Source organism: Dermacentor variabilis, chromosome 1 (assembly GCF_050947875.1).
Source record: "Dermacentor variabilis isolate Ectoservices chromosome 1, ASM5094787v1, whole genome shotgun sequence".
Taxonomy (NCBI): Eukaryota; Metazoa; Arthropoda; class Arachnida; order Ixodida; family Ixodidae; genus Dermacentor; species Dermacentor variabilis.
This window is the reverse complement of record NC_134568.1, coordinates 71,986,778-72,003,747: the sequence shown is the minus strand read 5'-3', so window position 1 is coordinate 72,003,747 and position 16,970 is coordinate 71,986,778. Positions and strand designations below refer to the sequence as shown.

At 45.6% G+C, this 16,970-nt stretch overlaps 1 protein-coding gene across 1 annotated transcript; it reads right to left on the bottom strand.

The window, feature by feature from the left end:
- Nucleotides 1-664: 664 nt before the first annotated feature.
- Nucleotides 665-16,502, bottom strand: LOC142579194 (uncharacterized). The gene is made up of 4 exons (XM_075689174.1): nucleotides 15,459-16,502; nucleotides 7,848-8,229; nucleotides 5,758-5,871; nucleotides 665-3,581 (listed from the first exon to the last, which is right to left on the bottom strand). The coding sequence occupies exons 1-4, from the start codon at nucleotides 15,504-15,506 to the stop codon at nucleotides 2,800-2,802; spliced, it is 1,326 nt and encodes a 441-aa protein (XP_075545289.1). The 5' UTR covers nucleotides 15,507-16,502; the 3' UTR covers nucleotides 665-2,799.
- Between the last annotated feature and the right edge of the window lie 468 nt (nucleotides 16,503-16,970).

Below are 16,970 nucleotides of genomic sequence, written 5' to 3'. Positions count from 1 at the left end.
AAGATATTAGGTCGCATACATTCACGTTAACGAAACAACAAATGTGTGACTTAGTCTTTGCACAAAAGACAAACGAGTCGGTCCATACGAGCATGCAGTCTCCGTGGTGGCGGCTCGATGATACACACTGCTCGGTGGCTGGTAGCCTTCAAGCAGTAAAATTAGAATACATGATACTTAAATCGAATTCCTCTTTTGGTAGAAATAAGCAATGGTCAAATAACCTACACGAAACGGCTATACGTTGCGCACTTTGCATCTCGATCACGCGAATGGGCGAACGCCGATGTCAACCGTGTCTGCTGCAGCTGCCCGCCTTCTTTTCCTGTAGAATCGCCAAACCCTCGTGGACGATCGCTCGCTCACATTAGATCGCAAATGGCTTCCGATACTTCGGCGTAGCACAGTATGCTACCCTACCCTTGCAGGATTTCACCCTGTACGAGTGTATACAACGCAATGACACATAATGCCTCGCATGAGCCCACTCATCATTATGCGTATGACAAGAACAGATTCTGCATCGGATGAATGAGCATGGTAGTGTCCTGGCCCCAGATAATTCTGATATCGTGCACGCTTTGGCGGCAAAAACCGTGCTAGAAACTCAAAGCAGGGAAGTTGACCTTGCGAGGCGAGAGAGATGGCAAAGAAAGAGAACGTGGAAAACAAAAAGAAAAGATTTAATTCATCGTCAATACGGCAGCGAAATTGTATCGATATCACAGCAAAATTGAACCTGAAACAAACGACGGCGTGTATACTCTAAGTCTCAGGAAATTTTTGAGCACTTTGTACTCATATACGAGTATAAAATGTTCAAAACTCGACAGATGTACCTAGTACTTGAAAATGACAGGATTTTCGGAATCATAACGGCAACTTACGATGCTTGCCACCCTTTATTTGCGCTAATATTTCATTTTTTTTCTTTTGCCATCGGACGTGCTATTTTTCACTCTATTCTTAATTCACGAATAAATATTTCTATACAAGCAGTTGAAAGCAGCCTGACCAATGCGGCTTTCTATTACAGGCTCTTAATATAAGAGCCTCGAAAAACGTTACCAAGTCTTACTTATGCATGAGGGAATGCATCAAGGCTGCTCCGAAACTTGGTCATATTTGGCATGAAGCATAATGTTAAAGTACCTTTCAAATAAAAACTTGACTTCCTGCAATGACTACTGTTTTTTTCTTAGTAACCAAACCTCTTATCCCCAAACCAGGGTTTTGCGCTGCACGTGCACTGTTACATAAACAAAACTGGCACCCTAGTTATGATACAAGTTTGGCACTTGTAGTAGTTGGTAAGCACGGTCTTAGTGAATAAGAACTGTCGTATAATAATGTGGTGTAAGCGTAGCCTGTATGCACGTAAAAGCTCATCTCTGTGGCAACAGGCTCGTCGTGTCTTTTACAAGGTGTAGAAATGACACAAAGTTACGCAATCGGCACTACTCTATTAGATCGTAGTGATGTATAAACGAACACATATGGCAGCTGCTGTGTTTAGGGTCCTTTTACCTCAGCAAATGGACAGAAGAAATTGCGATTTATTTATCACAAAAAATAATACAGTAGAAAAAATTGTTGGTAGTGTCATAGGTCAGAAGGTTAACAAGCGCTCCACAAGAAGAAAAGTAAACTTTCCTGAATACCTAAATTGCAAACATCCCTGTAAAGAAGAGTGCTCTTCTCCGAAAAAAAAATAGGAAGGGAACGCTGGAGGCACAACAGTGTTTGCACTGACACCTATAATCTTCCCGCAAGTTGCATTGCGACACCACAAGCACCTGAAACAGTCGCATCGTTCCAGGTCTAGAAACGGCATTTACTGTGCCATGTATTCTTCTGCCAAGAGAAATTTTGTCTAGAAAGAATAACACTATCGTTTTCAATGGTATGCTTACAACGCTGCCTTCGGACACTAGATGGTACCTGGTCACTGCTACGGCATTTTTCAATAATGTGTCGATCCTATCCCGCAAAGTTTTCTGACACATCGAGTGTTTTTCGAGAGTGGCGTCAACACAAGAATGCTCGCTTTTTTCTTCGCCCTTGAAATGTTCTCGCCCTCAAACTAAGGACTGAAATAAAGATCGCTGGCAGTATAACGCTCTTAGAAATTATTTTTGAATGAGTCTATGAGAAAGAAATGGTGACACCTTTGGAAATTGCTGCTCCTGTTACTTTTCACGGCATAAAAACACTTGTATGACACTTCCAAACACAAATACATACAGGAGAAGAAGGAACGACTGTGGCAAAAATCAAGAAATTCTGGTCCGCTGTTCAAAAAGGGTTAAGAAGCAAAATGTCTCTAAACATTCTATAAGAGAACTGCAGTGCGACACCAGCATTAAAGAAATGCACGAATGCAGCCACGCCGCATCTAAACACTGTGATCCTTTGACAAGCAATCAGAAGTCCAAGCAAATTTCCATGACCATGCATAGCATAATTCTGAATGCCTGGAAAGACATAATAGTGTTCAAGTTGAGTTTGCCAAAACTACCTATTTGATATGTTCAAGGCACACAATTCTTTTGTACCTGTATGTGTCAGCTATACGCTGAGAAATAGTAGAGTAAGAAAAGCGAGGCTTTAACGCACTCCTGGTAGTGCGTTTAACGCATTATTATTACGGTACATGGAAATCGGGCTTCCTCGATTACACGTAGAGCAGTGTCTATTAGTGCTAAACTCTAGTAATGAGTGTTTATTATTACTGCTCAATAACCAGAGTGTACGCGCACACATTGTCGTTTGATTAATAAAACCACGCGCGAAACGGAATCACTTCCTCTCCGCGAACCCAAAGCTGGTCATTTGGCCAAAGGTAGACGTCCTTCCGAAGATGTTGGCTGCAGTGGGGTGTATTCCGGCACCAGTCGCGCCCAGAACACCAGCAGCCGCGTTCTCCACAGCCTTCTGGATGTTCACAAGCCCCGGATTGAAGAGACCCGCTCCAAATGGCAGTGGCAAACTACCGGGTACGTGAAATCCTGGGTTCGAAGGTGCGAACGGGTTGTTCGGCAAGGAGGGCAAGCCGAAGGACCCTACTCCTCGCTGTAAGGGCGATTGGTCTACAACTCCTCTTCGCGCCTGGTCTAATTCCTGCGGTGGCAGGGGTTCGTTGAAGCCACCCGGGCGACTGCGGGGACCATTCATTGGTGGGCTGCCTATAATCAAGCCACCGTCCAAACGAGGCCCGTTACTTCGGTCGGGCACTGCAGAAGGCCTGTTCGCGCCACCCTCGTGTTGCGAGAACGTGTCGGTCGGCGGATGACCGATGATGATTCCTCCACCACCCTGTGAGCCGCCAGAGTTGCCTGGGCTGGGCGACAGCGATGGTCGCTGTTCGTTGTGCGGTGGATACGTGTTCGGTGTTGCGGGTGTGTTTGGAATGTAGGTAGGCGACTCGTCATCTGTGTAAGCGGACGTTACTGGAGCAGGGTAGCCCGGAGACACCCCCTGGTGGTTCCAGGGCATAGCATTGCCGCTTTCTCGGTTCTGGTTGGGCAAGCCACCCCGATGCTCGTTGTCAAAACCGTTAGCCTCGCGCGGGCGATCTGAACCTGCATGTTGAGAGCCGAAAGAAAGAATGAAAACTATATTTTATGTTTCCACAATTTGCTGCATCAACCTTATCGAAACATAATTTGACACAATTCCTTCATCCAGAATTAAAAAAAGTTGAGAAAATAAGGATGCATGCGCGAGCATGGTTTCCGTGACATGAACAGAAAAAAAGAATATGTATTTCTAATATCCGTTTAACGTGACAATGCGCAGTGGCGGTTATAATTTTACCAGATGTTTGTGATTATAAAACTGTTTCTGTATCCACATTTTTAAGATTTTGTACGTTGAGTTTGTGGGGTATACGTGTATCGAGCGATAGTAAGTATAGTTCAAAGTTCAGTGCCCTTCTTTTTCTCCTCGTCATCTAACTTGTCCTTTGCCCTTTCGTGCCGTAAGACGTTCACCACGATCGAAAACAAACTAGGGCTTCACCCAGCCATAAATGTCCACCGAACGTTTAAAATGAGGAATCGTGGGTGTAGAAAGCAAATGCAACCTGTTACTTCAGTGCCGCAGAGGGGATTCATGTCGCTATAACATAAACTACTACAGGTGCACTGCACACTACAGAAATCTATACAGAGGTAGTCGAAGCGGCGCCAAATCCCAACCATGTGAGCCATAGAGTTTCTCACTATATTACCTAGAGGGAAATCTGGCGCTGCTGCGCTGGGGTATGCATGGAAATGCCGGTATATTGTGACTTCGGATTGGCATCGTTCTCGGAGAGCCAGGCAAGCGCCGTTCCGTCGGTCACGATGATTAATTTTCTACTAAAACAGCGCGTAAAAAGCTGTTTTAGCTTTATTATTACCCAAAAGTATGTTTTGCTTAACTATGAGAACTTGTTATTGCATGTACAAATATATGAAACGTTAAAAGTATCAGCGGGCCGCTAAAGTTGGAGGACAGACGACAACATTCGTGCTTGTTTTGGAACAGTTCGTCGTCTCTTCTTGCTTTTCTTCGCTTGGTTATGCATTGTAGGTGAGTAAACTTCACTGGAAGATGTAATATGCGTGAATGGATACATTTTATGAAGATATAACTTTAAGAACGCGTTATTTGTGTTGCCATATCCACGTTTTAGACGAAGCCTCTTACAACACCAGCCAACACAAGTCTCGCAGACACATATACCGTGATTCCCATGATGGCACAGCGCCCCTTAGGAAACTCCCATAGACGGTGGCGCCAGATTTCCCTCTAGGTGTCATAGTGAGAAACTGTATGATTTGAGCTAAAGGGATACGGAACTTTCAGCCATTCATTTAGTGCTTCAAACAGCACTAAACAAACAACCTACTACGGGGAAGCAGAATGTATATATATGCACCACGTCTGATGCAGCCGTCAATATGCGACATCGTTTCTAGCCCCTTCAGTACAATATGAGCTCGACATGATTTTATCAAAAATAATAAATAAGTTCCGGATTGTAACATTTCAAGAATTATTACAACTTTCTAAACATCGATATTCGCCTAACCATGCTAAGCGGCAGCGAAAGTTGCATTAGTGTGTCACATTTTATGTAATATGTTCGAGTTAAGAAGCAGCATGTATAAAGCGACACAGTACAGCGAACGAGGCATCAGATACATACGCTGCATTCTGTGATGTCTGCCGCCTGCCAGTTTTCGAGTACCAACACACAGATTTGTCCCAAAGTAATACTTATACAGAGAAAGACCTAGAACTAGTGAACATATATACGTGTTTGTTGCCCTAACGTGTAAAAAGGCAGGTTGAAGTAGACAGGAAAGGGATTTGTAACCTTTCGTTACATATAGCTATGTAATTCAAACTGACAACTATTTGAACTACATTGACGCTTTTCTTCCATTTGTATAAGTGTGGTTAACAGCGACAAAACTTTGTTCTTATGCCAAGGACATTCTTATGCACCCTCGTATGATTCTTTTCTGCTTGGCTGGAGCGCAGCAATAAAAGCAATCCGCTCGTTTAAACTGCCAGGGTCACAGGTTAGAACTGTATTCCCATTTCTTAATTCCAGGAAAATTTCCCCTTCTACAGTGCAGGGTAGCTAACCGGAGATATCCGCTGGTTAACTTCCCTGCCTTTCATTTTCTTTCATCTTTCCCTTATTTCAATATGTTCAGAACTGAACACGGAGAAATGTTTAAATAAAGTGTCCGGACGACTGACCGAAGTCTTGTGGCCGTTGCCTGTCCACAGAGGAACCGCCGCCAGATGCACTGCTGCCTGGTAGAATCCCAGGAGACAGGTTTGGACGTGAGTTGCCAGCATTTGCACCTGTGCCTGATGGAATACGGGAGTAGGCGACAAGAAAAGTGTAACCTCATTCATGTGCAGGAAGCATTAATTATGACTAGAACACAAAGCCTGTATGGCAGAAGGCTAAGGATTACTTGCTCGACACCATTAATTTCCGGCCAAACTACAAGTTATGGAACAATAATTTCAGGGTAACCAAATTCATCCTCAAATAAAAAGGAGAGGTAGATAAGGAAGGCAGGGATGTTAACCAGTCAAGAGTCTGGTTGGCTACCCTACGTTGGGGGAAGGAAGAAGAGGAAGAGAAAGATGGGAGAAAGAAAGAGGTATAGTGAATTTCTACTGGTCCCAACTTGTATTTTGAATTACTTCAGCTTTAAAACTTCACGCTTTCCATTCCGATATTATGTGCCGCCAAAATATGTCCGCATGCTCTACTCCACAAGCAGGTGGCGCTTGGTTGATTTAATTTTTCCGCTGACCACAGCCAAACGGTGCCGTTTGTTGGTTCTTACCAACAAGAAAATATATTTTTTCAGCCTACATTTTATATATTTTGGTGACTGAATTCCTCCTGACATTAACCTTGCTTCCTATTTTTCACTTATTCCTTTTGTTTTGGAAGAAACGCTACTTTTTTCGTTGTGGGCTTTCTGTACTCTCCCCATCCATGATCACTATGCGCTTTACGCATGAGAATGAATGTACATGCGCACTGATGAAACAAAATGAGGCATTAGAGGAGTCCGTGAATCTCGGATACGTGTAAACGGGGACAAATGGATCTCTCGGTATTCGTAATCTACTGCGTACTTGCCACAATAGTATTTAAATGTTGCGCTACATTTTGCGACAGCACAAATCATTAGAAAGTAGCCCTAAATTTAGTTCGGTGGACTGCAAAGACGTCACATTCACTTTCCTAAGGAACAAACAAAAAACACGTCTTCTACATTTTAAAACTCGAGCTGAAGCATAACAACGTTCCCTCAAAGAATTAATATGGCGAAAAAACCTGGTAATACCTCGGTCATGTTTCATGGTATAGTTGCCTTCAATTCACTAATATTTTAGCGTACTGAAAATATCTGGTGCGAGCACTGAAACAACAAGGTAGTGCGTTTGAGGAAATAGCCCTAAATATTTCACTCTCACTTTTGTGGCATGAAAATTTTAAATTTTTTATCTTGTTTACACTTTTTTATTTCTTAGGTAAGATTTGTAAGGTTTATTATTTTACAAGACAGTTTTTTTTTTCGACACAAGCGGTCTAAAATTTTGCTGAGGCTGCAATATTCGTTCACCGGGTTTCTAGGAACGAGCCAAGGCTGTCCCCATGGGAAAATGATACTTTATACCAACTACTGACATCTATTCCGTATGTCCAGGAATTTTAGACATTGCACTTTCGTCTATCTGTCGATCTTCACCGCAGTGCAACAGAGTAACTCAATGGGCAGCATTAAAAAAAGGTATATTTCAGAAGGCCGCTAAAATTTCAACAACTTTCAGTTAGCAACATCGAGAGAGTACGGCCGTTTATTAACGTGCGTGTTTGCAGCTCTTAGTGTTAACGTCCTTGCTGCGTTATAGCATAACATTGGTCAGGATTAAAACACTGCTATAACGCAGCAGGAAAGCTACGATTAAGTGCCATCAATACAAATATTAGAAGGACGCGCCCTCTGGACGCTGCTGACTGAAAAATGTTGAAATTCAGGCGGCCCATTGAAATATAACTTTTTTTTTAATAAATGCTGCCCATTGAGTTACGCCGATGCATTGTGGTGAAGTTTCACAGATGGCCGCAGGAACAATGGCCAAGCTTCCCGGGCATGGGAAGAAAAGGAAAGTATACAAAGACCGGACCACCCACCGTGTCGGTGTCCGCAAAGCGCATTCCGTGTTTTCTGATTCCTACCATCACAAATCCACCAGTAAACCGATCATTAATGATGCGTTAAAGACAGGCATTGGGCGACGGAATCATCAATTCCTACCGGACAAGGAAGGTCTCCAGCTGCTCGAGTCCGGCCTGAGTCCATCGCCTATGGATGGTCTTCCAGTGGTCCTCGATGGTGGTCGCTTGGCTCCCCCGCTTCCTGGCGTCGAGGAAGTCGAGCCGCTGCCACCCTTCCCACCTTGCGAGGCGCTCGAGGAAGTCTTGGATGCGGTACCGCCCCCGTGGGCACGCTTTCTAAGCAGGGACACCGGCTTCCCGCCCACGATGCGGCCCTCGATGAACTCGTAGTCGTACTCTTCGGTAGTTGTCTCGACCTCCGGATACAGCTGCGCCAGCCTCGCCTCCGTTGGCGCCTGCCGCGGCGTCGCTGTGGCAGACGCCAATGTCAGCGCTAGCACCAATGCTATGCAGACGCGTACCTGCGAACGCCAGCCATCGGTGTGACTGGTCAACCCGCTCGCGAGCGTCCACGATGACGGGTTTCTGCCCGTCACGTATATCACCTTTATTTCTGCACTGCAATCGCTCCGCAGCGTGTGCACCGACTATTCAGCGCAGTGACAATCGGTACACCAATGAGTGTTTTTTGCGGCTTCATTATGAGATTTTGCAAGCCTTCAACTTCAAATTTAAATGTAAGTGACCTTGAGCCAAAAGTCAGAGCCGCTATCCGACTCAAACGAGAACATCCGGGCAAGTTGCGAGAACAAAGCGAGATCATTCGGGAAACCAGTCAAAAGTTAAGATTAAAGGTGCGGTCTCTGGCCACTCCTATCCTTTACACAGGACCGCATTACATACGCTAGTTACTGCCCAAACAAGTTAAGAAAATATTGCGTCAGAATTCTTCCTAATGTTTGTTCACAATATCACTCAAGCTGGAACTTCTAGTTCGCTGAAGTTGTACTTGTCACTTTCAATAGCGACGTTCAAAAGGCAGGTACAGGGCACGATACACTTCATTGGTCATCTTTTGGCGCTGAGCGCACTTTCGAACGCTAGTGGTCCGCGAGTTCCGCAGCACGGGTTTTGCGTCGCCTCGAGAGATGGCGCCACACTGTGTGGCGCCTCCTTCAGGCTCTTCCACCTGCCGCGGTGGCTTAGCGGTTATGGTGTTGCCCTGTTAAACATGAGGTCGCAGGATCAAATCCTGGCGGCGGCGGCTGCATCTCGATAGAGGCGAAATGCGAAAACTTCCGTGTCCCGTACATTGGGGGCATGTTAAAGATCTCCTGGTGGTCAAAATTAATCTGGAGTCCCCCCACTACGGTTTACCTCCTAATCAAATCGTGGTTTTGGCACGTAAAACCCCAGAATTCCATTCATTCTTCTTTTAGCTGGGCTGTGCACTCTGTCTCCCTGGCGACTGTCGCCTCCTGTGGTGCGGCTTTCAGGCATTTTCTTCTAAATGGCCAGCGTCCATATGGACTAGTGCACAATATGGTGTGGTGTGGTGTGATGTGGTGGGTTTTGTCGTTGCGAACATGCACTACACCCACTTTAAGAATGGGGCCTGCATCATCTCCAACCAGTCTGCTTTGCCGGTTGCCATTTCATGCTTACATCTACTTTCGATTACGGGAGAGCCAGCAAATTTTTTTTTTATTTTTTGCATACTTCCGTGCGGCGTGCGCGTAAGTTTCTTGGGCTTCTGACCGGTCGCTGTTTCAACTCTCCAAGTAAATCACACATTACTAGACGCATTGGGCCTGAAAAGAGGACATCGAATGGCTCCTTGCGGTGAAACTATGTGAGATTGTTTCCTATGATGATGATGATGCTTATTATGATCAGCATATTATATTTCCCTTTGAAATGTGGTGATGGCATGGAGTACAAAGCTCACCCACCTACCGTTTGCTGTATCTTAATATTTAAATACTTTTAATACATTAAATTAAATTGCTCAAAATAGATCGTTCTTGCCCCCCCCCCCCATGCACGTACTTTTTCATTCCTTTGCATCCCCAATTTTCAAGCCGTCTCTTACTATTCATTCAGATTCATTTACGTTGCCCTGGGCTTAAAACCAATGACCTCTGGCAGCCTGATTAAATCCACATTTATCTCTGGATAGGTTTTGTCAAATTGCAACGAAACATGTTCACTGGTTTCTTAATAACTTCGACACACCGCACCAATACTCTTTACCTAAATTTTTTGCTTATAACTCTGCGTTCTCAGGTGCAGAGTTCTCATATAACTCAAGCCATATCAGGGATGATGTGGCGTCGAACAATTGATCACTGCCCTTTCAATATTCGTGAAACTTTACCGTTTTGGTTTGATTCTTCCTCCCACCCCTTCAGGAGAAGAGGCGCTACCTCTCGTGAAAATATAACTAGGAAAGGTACGTTATAGTGCAATAAGCGCAACTTTGTTACTAAACTCTGGTTTACGTTTGTGCGTGGGCCGCATTTCACGTCACAATGTGTGTGTGTGTGTTTTACAAGCACTACGACGAAAAAACAAAATAATATAAAAACTGTTAGTCAACCTTGCCCACTTTTAGATTTAAATGCCTAAGATATCGCACTCACTTAAGTATTTATTGCTATAAGTGGCTTACAGTGGATATTATTTGATTTTATGCAACCGTGAACCACAATTTCTCTAGAATAACTTTGTTCCCGTCCCGTCGTCACTATCACACTCGTTTCCAAGAGACTTCGCTTTGGCTATAATAGTAAATCGACCTTTAAAAAATAAATTTCAGCTGAAAATATCTTTGTACCCTCGAATTGTTACATCCGCTCTCACCCGTTGACACGCCCGACAAACTATTTTTTCGTGGCTACAAATATCTAGAAAAATTATCATATTACTCGACTCCCACAGTAACAGGGGCATCTTTCAGAAAACTGCTGCTATGACAGCTCGTACTGGTAACTGCTAAAGAAAGCGAGGAAATTAGGAGCTGCCCCACTGGGAAGTCTCAGGCATCTGCAGGCAATTTCAAGTTCTGTCTTCTTTTTCTAGAAGCCGGCGCCCAAGTATGCGGTAATCATTTCTCTCCCCCCTTCCAGCAAGCAGTTAACAGAGGGCGTTCTTCTTCCATCTTTCGTCTCGTCCGACAATAATCAGCACGTTGGGTCGGCCTAGTAGAATCCACCGGCATGTTGTGTGCCGTGATTCGCCGCACGCTTTTGTGCACGTGATTCGGTTCTGTGCCGCCCCGCGCGCGTTTCGCAGAACGACGTCCAATTATCGCTTCCGGCGTGGCTTTGGCCATCTTAGTCCCCGGCGCGAGTCGGTTTATCACGACTTCTCCGCCTCGCTTCGCTGGCGGCGCGTGTACCCGCTCCGACCGGAACGTGAGGACTGAAATAAAACGCCACAAGGCAAACACACAGCAGACGGGAGGGGAAGTGGTAGGGTCGGGTGGCTCTAATATAGGCACGCCACCCGCCCACTGCTCCACAGCGATGCCGTAGCCGTGCAATCCATGGTCACGCATTACGTGTGCATGCGCACTTTCGCACGCCGCAAATGCCCGCGAAACGGCCGACGCGCAAAATGCGCCGCCAGCTTTTATGTTTACGCACGCAACGACCTAGAGCTACATAGAGACGAGGGTGTCCAAGGCTTCAGGCGCTGGGCACAGCGGCAAAAACGAACGCGTCCCACTAACGGCTACCCTCGGACAGAGCCATGTGGCGCCGCCACGTCTAGGCCGCGCGTCTTTTTTTAACAGGTCTTGCCACGTACTTCCACACTACAGTATGAAGCAAGCGTTATGACCCGTAAACCGCCGCTGCGTCGTGCATACCCCTAATCTCACAACATTGCACGACTCTCGATGTCTGGTTCTGTCCCGTACACGGTTTCGAGACAGTACTTACAGCCTGCTTCGAAATCGCGCCGGCCACACAGCAGGTGCCTGAAGCTGTTGTTGGCATCACTAGGGGGATTCCTTTGGAACCCCGGTTGTTTCAAAGCTGTGTACAAAGTAAAGAGTGTTTCCCTCGTACTTCACTGCGTCGAGGGCTCATAGGGGCACCCCACTGTACGACCAAAAGTCAGCTATCATCAAAAGCTTTGTCACCTGTGCATGCATGTGTATTTGAGAAACATCGTAGAAGTTCAATATTATTTTAGCGCCACATTGAGCTTATGAAACACTACTTTTGCTGCTCCTCTGTGCTATCTCTTCAGTGCTGCATGGTCTGCTAACGACATATATCACTAGACCTTGCAGACGTCTGTACAACAACCAGTCAATTATCAAGCGTGTAATTCTCATGACGGTGTCACTCAGGTTGCACCTGAAAGCTCGCAGAACATCGACGTTCTTCTAAAATCTGGTTATGCTCCTTTTCTAGCCTTGCGGCACTAAACATTGCCCACCAGCGGCGGCCAGGAAAAAACAATTAAAACACTACACCCTTTGACAATCCCGGAATCAAGCCCTTGGCCATTCTATTTTGGGGTTGCACCTCTAAATACAAGAGCTCGTGACAGTCAACAACAGATCAAAATGCTTATTGCTCGTCCCGGCTTATGTCGGAGAAATGAATAGGCCAGTTACAAAACTTATGAGTAAGACATTATTATCTAAATTTAAAATTTGCGGTAGCATGAACGACCGTGATTATAACGGCCCCAGAAAAGGGAAGGCGTGGCCAAATACATGTGAAGGAAAGTGCTAACGAAGGGTAGGGAGACGCTGAAGAGCAGGTCAGGCCGAGACCTGTGCCCTTGTCTCACTATGAGAAACAGCCACAGGCTGTGGTGACGCAGGCTGTCGCTGTTTTCCCATAATACCACCATTATCTTTAAAGCCAAACACCTATGTATATTTAAAATTTGGCATGACCTCTAGAAGACGATGATATGCAACGTGTATAAGTTGATGATGTGACTTGGAGCACTTGATTCCCACACCCGCTTCATGATAAGTGACACGTGACCACGTATACTGCGTGGCTAATCACTGCGTCATTCTCACTGAGCTCGATTCAAGGCGAAACCAATTGAAACATGAAATTTTCGCATCGCTTGAATGAAGGACAGGGAAATGCGTATTGGAGAGAACTTTTTCGGAAAATTTCTCTTGTTAATACAGATTAGATTTTTTGTCAGTGTTATTTCTAGTTAGACTGCTAATGATACAAAAGCAGAGTGCGGTTATCTGACACTTAATTCTAAGCATAGAGATTAGGACTGTAGTTCAATATTCGCAATCAAATGTTCAGAACCATTTGGCAGTTGAAACATCTTGGTAAACTAAATGCTGTTGAAATCGAGAATCTCTGACATAAAATTGTTCATACATTGGCACGCAACCTCTTTTACTTACGAGAGCTATCGCGGAACTTGAGATTGTTATCTAACGAGTTGAATAAGGACTGTAACACAGTGTTAGCATTGAAAGCGTTAATAGTGTAATACCTGTATACATTGCACCGCATCGTGAATGCATAGGAGCATTTATGTACAAACTGATTCAGGAAAAAAAGCCCTTGGTTCCACATATAAGATATTCCGGTGCAACGAAACAACCATAAAACCTCATTAAAACGCTTGCTTACTTCACACTGCCGTGCATCTAGCTCTGCCTAAGAAATAATAAACAAATTTAATGCAACATAGATCATCGTTGATTTGATGCTAATAAAGAGCGATACTATATTAATAATGATGTCACTAAATATACTGGCACAAAAACACATTCACAGGAAGATGGACACATAATGTAATCAACGCTGGTCTTTGAGTGCAGCTCCCATGTGCTACAATGAGGTATTACTTCATGATATGCATGCATGACATGCAGTTGTGCCGAACGTGCAAAGGCATCTACTGAGTGGCTAAAATGCTCTTCTGCGATACGTCGCACTTCTACTTGCTATAAACATTAGAACTGTCAGTAGGGTTTTATCGGTAGTACCGTTCCAAGAGGTAACATACTTACGTCTATTATATGCTGTTTTCTCGGGGTACATGCTTGACAAGAAACAATGAAATAGTTGTCAATGCTAGGCACAAATAATAGATTAAAACTGCAAAGCAATCATATAGAGGTCTATTGAGACATGGACGTAAAAAAACAACCCGCTTTCATATTAATTTCCCTTATATCACCTTACCGCTTTTAAACAAGACAGAGGTTTACAGGAAGTTGGTGACTAGAAATGATCAACAGCGACCGAAAAAAAAAAGGAACAAGCCTTAGCTTGGAACCATAGTGTCTGCAAGGGCCTGCCTTAGCTGTAACTCCGACTAAGACAACTGCTCTTGTCGTACGTTGGCTCCAGGCTGACGCTTTCCCTATTGGACCACTGCTTACATATTCAAACATGTTAGAGTCGAGCTGGTTTTTACTATTCGTAAACCACTTTTGATGGCCAGTTACAACTCTAAGTGTTACGTGCTAATACCTGCTCATGAGGAGGAATATAGTACTCAGGTATGATTACTATAAGCATATTTAGTTTCTCAGCTACGAAGCAGTCAAGCAATCGCTTCGGGGTTCGCAAGTGCTGCAAACATTGCGCCCAAAAAATTTAAAGCTTACCGCAGAACATATGTTTCACTTTAATTTTGAAATCCTCTTTGTGGCGCCATTCAATACTGGAAGATAGTCTCTCAATCTATGCAAACATAGATTGTCGGACACTCTCTGCCTGTCATATTCCTAGCTTCCCTCCTTCGTGACATCAGCCCGGTAATTCCTTCATCAAATACATACACTAATTATAGCCTTCTAATATTGCAAAATTGAGACCTTAGTCTTCTTTTAGCCTTTTCATTCCACAGACTTGCGTCGTGTGGTGTTCAAAGAAGCATGCTAATAATCCTTGATGACGAACTGTTTTCCATGATTCGATGACTTTTATTTTGTCCCATGCAGTAAATCGTCATAAAAGCGCAACAAAAGAAGAAAGGGAAGTGGTATGCGAACGCCTTTTTAATACAGTAGTTGTGTTTCGACGATATACGTAAAAAAATGCTCGTAAACAGTTATGGTGGCTATTGTGCTCACTCATAACCTAGGTATTTCAAGGGCAACGCTTGATGGTAAGAGAAAAAATGTAAATCTTACTAAAATGACTTCACAAAAACTAACACTGGAATTTTTTCGCTAAACTTGTGATTGATTAAAACATACTTATAGTGTCCCATTTTTTAAACAAATCAATGAACTCAATGAAACGAAATCCATCCAAAATCTAAACTTAAAACGCATAATAAAACTAAATAGTGCATAACAACAATAAGCTAGCCAATTCACCATCATGATTGTTTTCTCTTCGCATGTTGTTGCACTGAGTCGGAAAGTTTGTCCACATCGTCCTCCTTTATGCCTAACCCACAAAGCGAAATTGTGTTTGTACCTTGCGTAATCGGTGACAGTTATGCTAGCGATATACTTTGCACAGGTGCGCAATTGCAGATTTTTTTTTTTGGATTGCACATGCTCAGAAGTCGCAGCAAAGAAGTCGCGAACAAACAAGCCAACAAGGGAGCCCCACAATCATTGTGGCGGAAATCCTTCAAGGACGTGCAGAGGTTACAACGTCCGTTTCCCGGCGCGAACGGACGTCAGTAAAGAACGCGAGATCAGGCGCAGCAAAGGAGCCCAAGAAATGTGAGCTCTGGCAAAAAAGACAAGCAAAAAATAATAAAGTAGTAACGCCAGCCTCACCATGGGTCGTTTGTATCGGAGACCTTCGAAGCGGCAGTTGCTGGTCATTTCTTCCTTCGTCGTGGAGCACGGCTCAGCTCGGTGGCGACTCTCTCGCCTCGCACACAGAGGACACAGGTGTAGCCGCAGATGCGGCAGCGAACAGCGGCACAAGCGACAGCAACGACGGCACCAACACAGCGGCAGTCCTTCCGACCTTCGCACCACATTAGCCGGAAAAATCTTCGTCCATTAGAGACAGCACTTCCTCCTTTAAACGATGCCCTTTATCTGCCTCCAAGCGCGTCCCTTCACCGTCGGAGGCGCTTCGAGACGCCCAATGCTGCGTCATGCACCGGCGCCAGGTGTCGGCAACCGTCGGTCAGCCCGCTCGAAAGCCCAGCCGGGAAGGATTCCTTCTGGTTAAAACGCTAGGAATTCACCACCGCATGCGCCGCGCAGCGATGCTTGGTCAAGCTCCGCCGGAAAGCGAGCGAGCCTCCACGTAGGAGAGGAGGGGGCGGGACGAGGGGCGGGAGCCGATACAACGGACCAGGCCGCGGGGGGCAACAGCAAGGTGTTTCCCCAAATCACTGCAACCGAATTGACGCTCAACTATAGCTCGCCTCGCCTACCCGCCCTACGCGCGTCCGCGTGCGTCTTCTGCACTTGCTCCCGTTTCAGTATAAACCGGATGCGCTGCTCTTGGGTCACGGATCGCGCGCGCGTTGCACCGTTTCTGTCTGTCCCCGGCCCGATGCCGGCGCCTCTGTCTATCCTTTTGGTGATTGCAGCGTGGCCGACACGACGCTGCGCTGTCGCGTCGGCTGCGGACGTGACAACGCTGTCTTCCTCCGGGGGTAGGCCTGTTGCGCAAGACAGCTTGAAGCAGCCGCAGACGCTGCACTACGTGTCTTGCCGGGCACTCGCTGCATGTCAGTCTTGAGATGGTGATATGAGATTGAGCTCGTCTGGCGAACAGGCACCAGCGTGAAGGCCTCACCTGGGTCGCCTTCCGGGCAGTTGCACTGCGAGAGTTCGCCGGTGGACTCCGCGCGCGACCTCTGTTTAAGCTTTCGCTTCCACAATCCGATAGGTTCCACGAAACCACACAAAGCGTAGCTCGGTTGGTCACGGGGAAGCCTCGGGGAGAGGACGTCCCACAGAGCGGCGGGCCGACCCCCCTGACGCTGAGAAAGATCGTGCATGCGTCTGCTTTCTGTTTATGTTGGCATTGAAGACAAAGAGTAACCCGCTGCGCCTTGTTACACGCGGGCGGTAACTTTCATCTTTGTTGTTTCCTTTCTCCCCTCTCTTTTTCGCATTGCTTCTGCAAAACGTCTCGAGATGAAGCTCGGAAGCGCCGTGAAATGACTTGTTTACTGGTCGTGCGTTTGCTAACTTGGCGCCAACGATGAGCTCCTGCCTGTTCGCGGCGAGCTTTTTTTTTTTCCTGCCTTTTCTAATGCATTCTGAGCATGGTTGCAATTTTCCCGTATTATGTCTACAGGCCTTTAAGCACGTGTTTTGCTT

What these genes read in the sequence shown, in the direction of transcription:
- LOC142579194 (XM_075689174.1), bottom strand. Translation starts at nt 15,506, where the DNA reads ATGACCAGCAACTGCCGCTTCGAAGGTCTCCGATACAAACGACCCATG. An exon ending in TCCGATACAAACGACCCATG is followed by an intron (nt 8,230 to 15,458) that starts GTGAGGCTGGCG and finishes TGGCGTTCGCAG; the next exon opens with GTACGCGTCTGCATAGCATT. An exon ending in GCAACGGCCACAAGACTTCG is followed by an intron (nt 3,582 to 5,757) that starts GTCAGTCGTCCG and finishes CTCAACATGCAG; the next exon opens with GTTCAGATCGCCCGCGCGAG.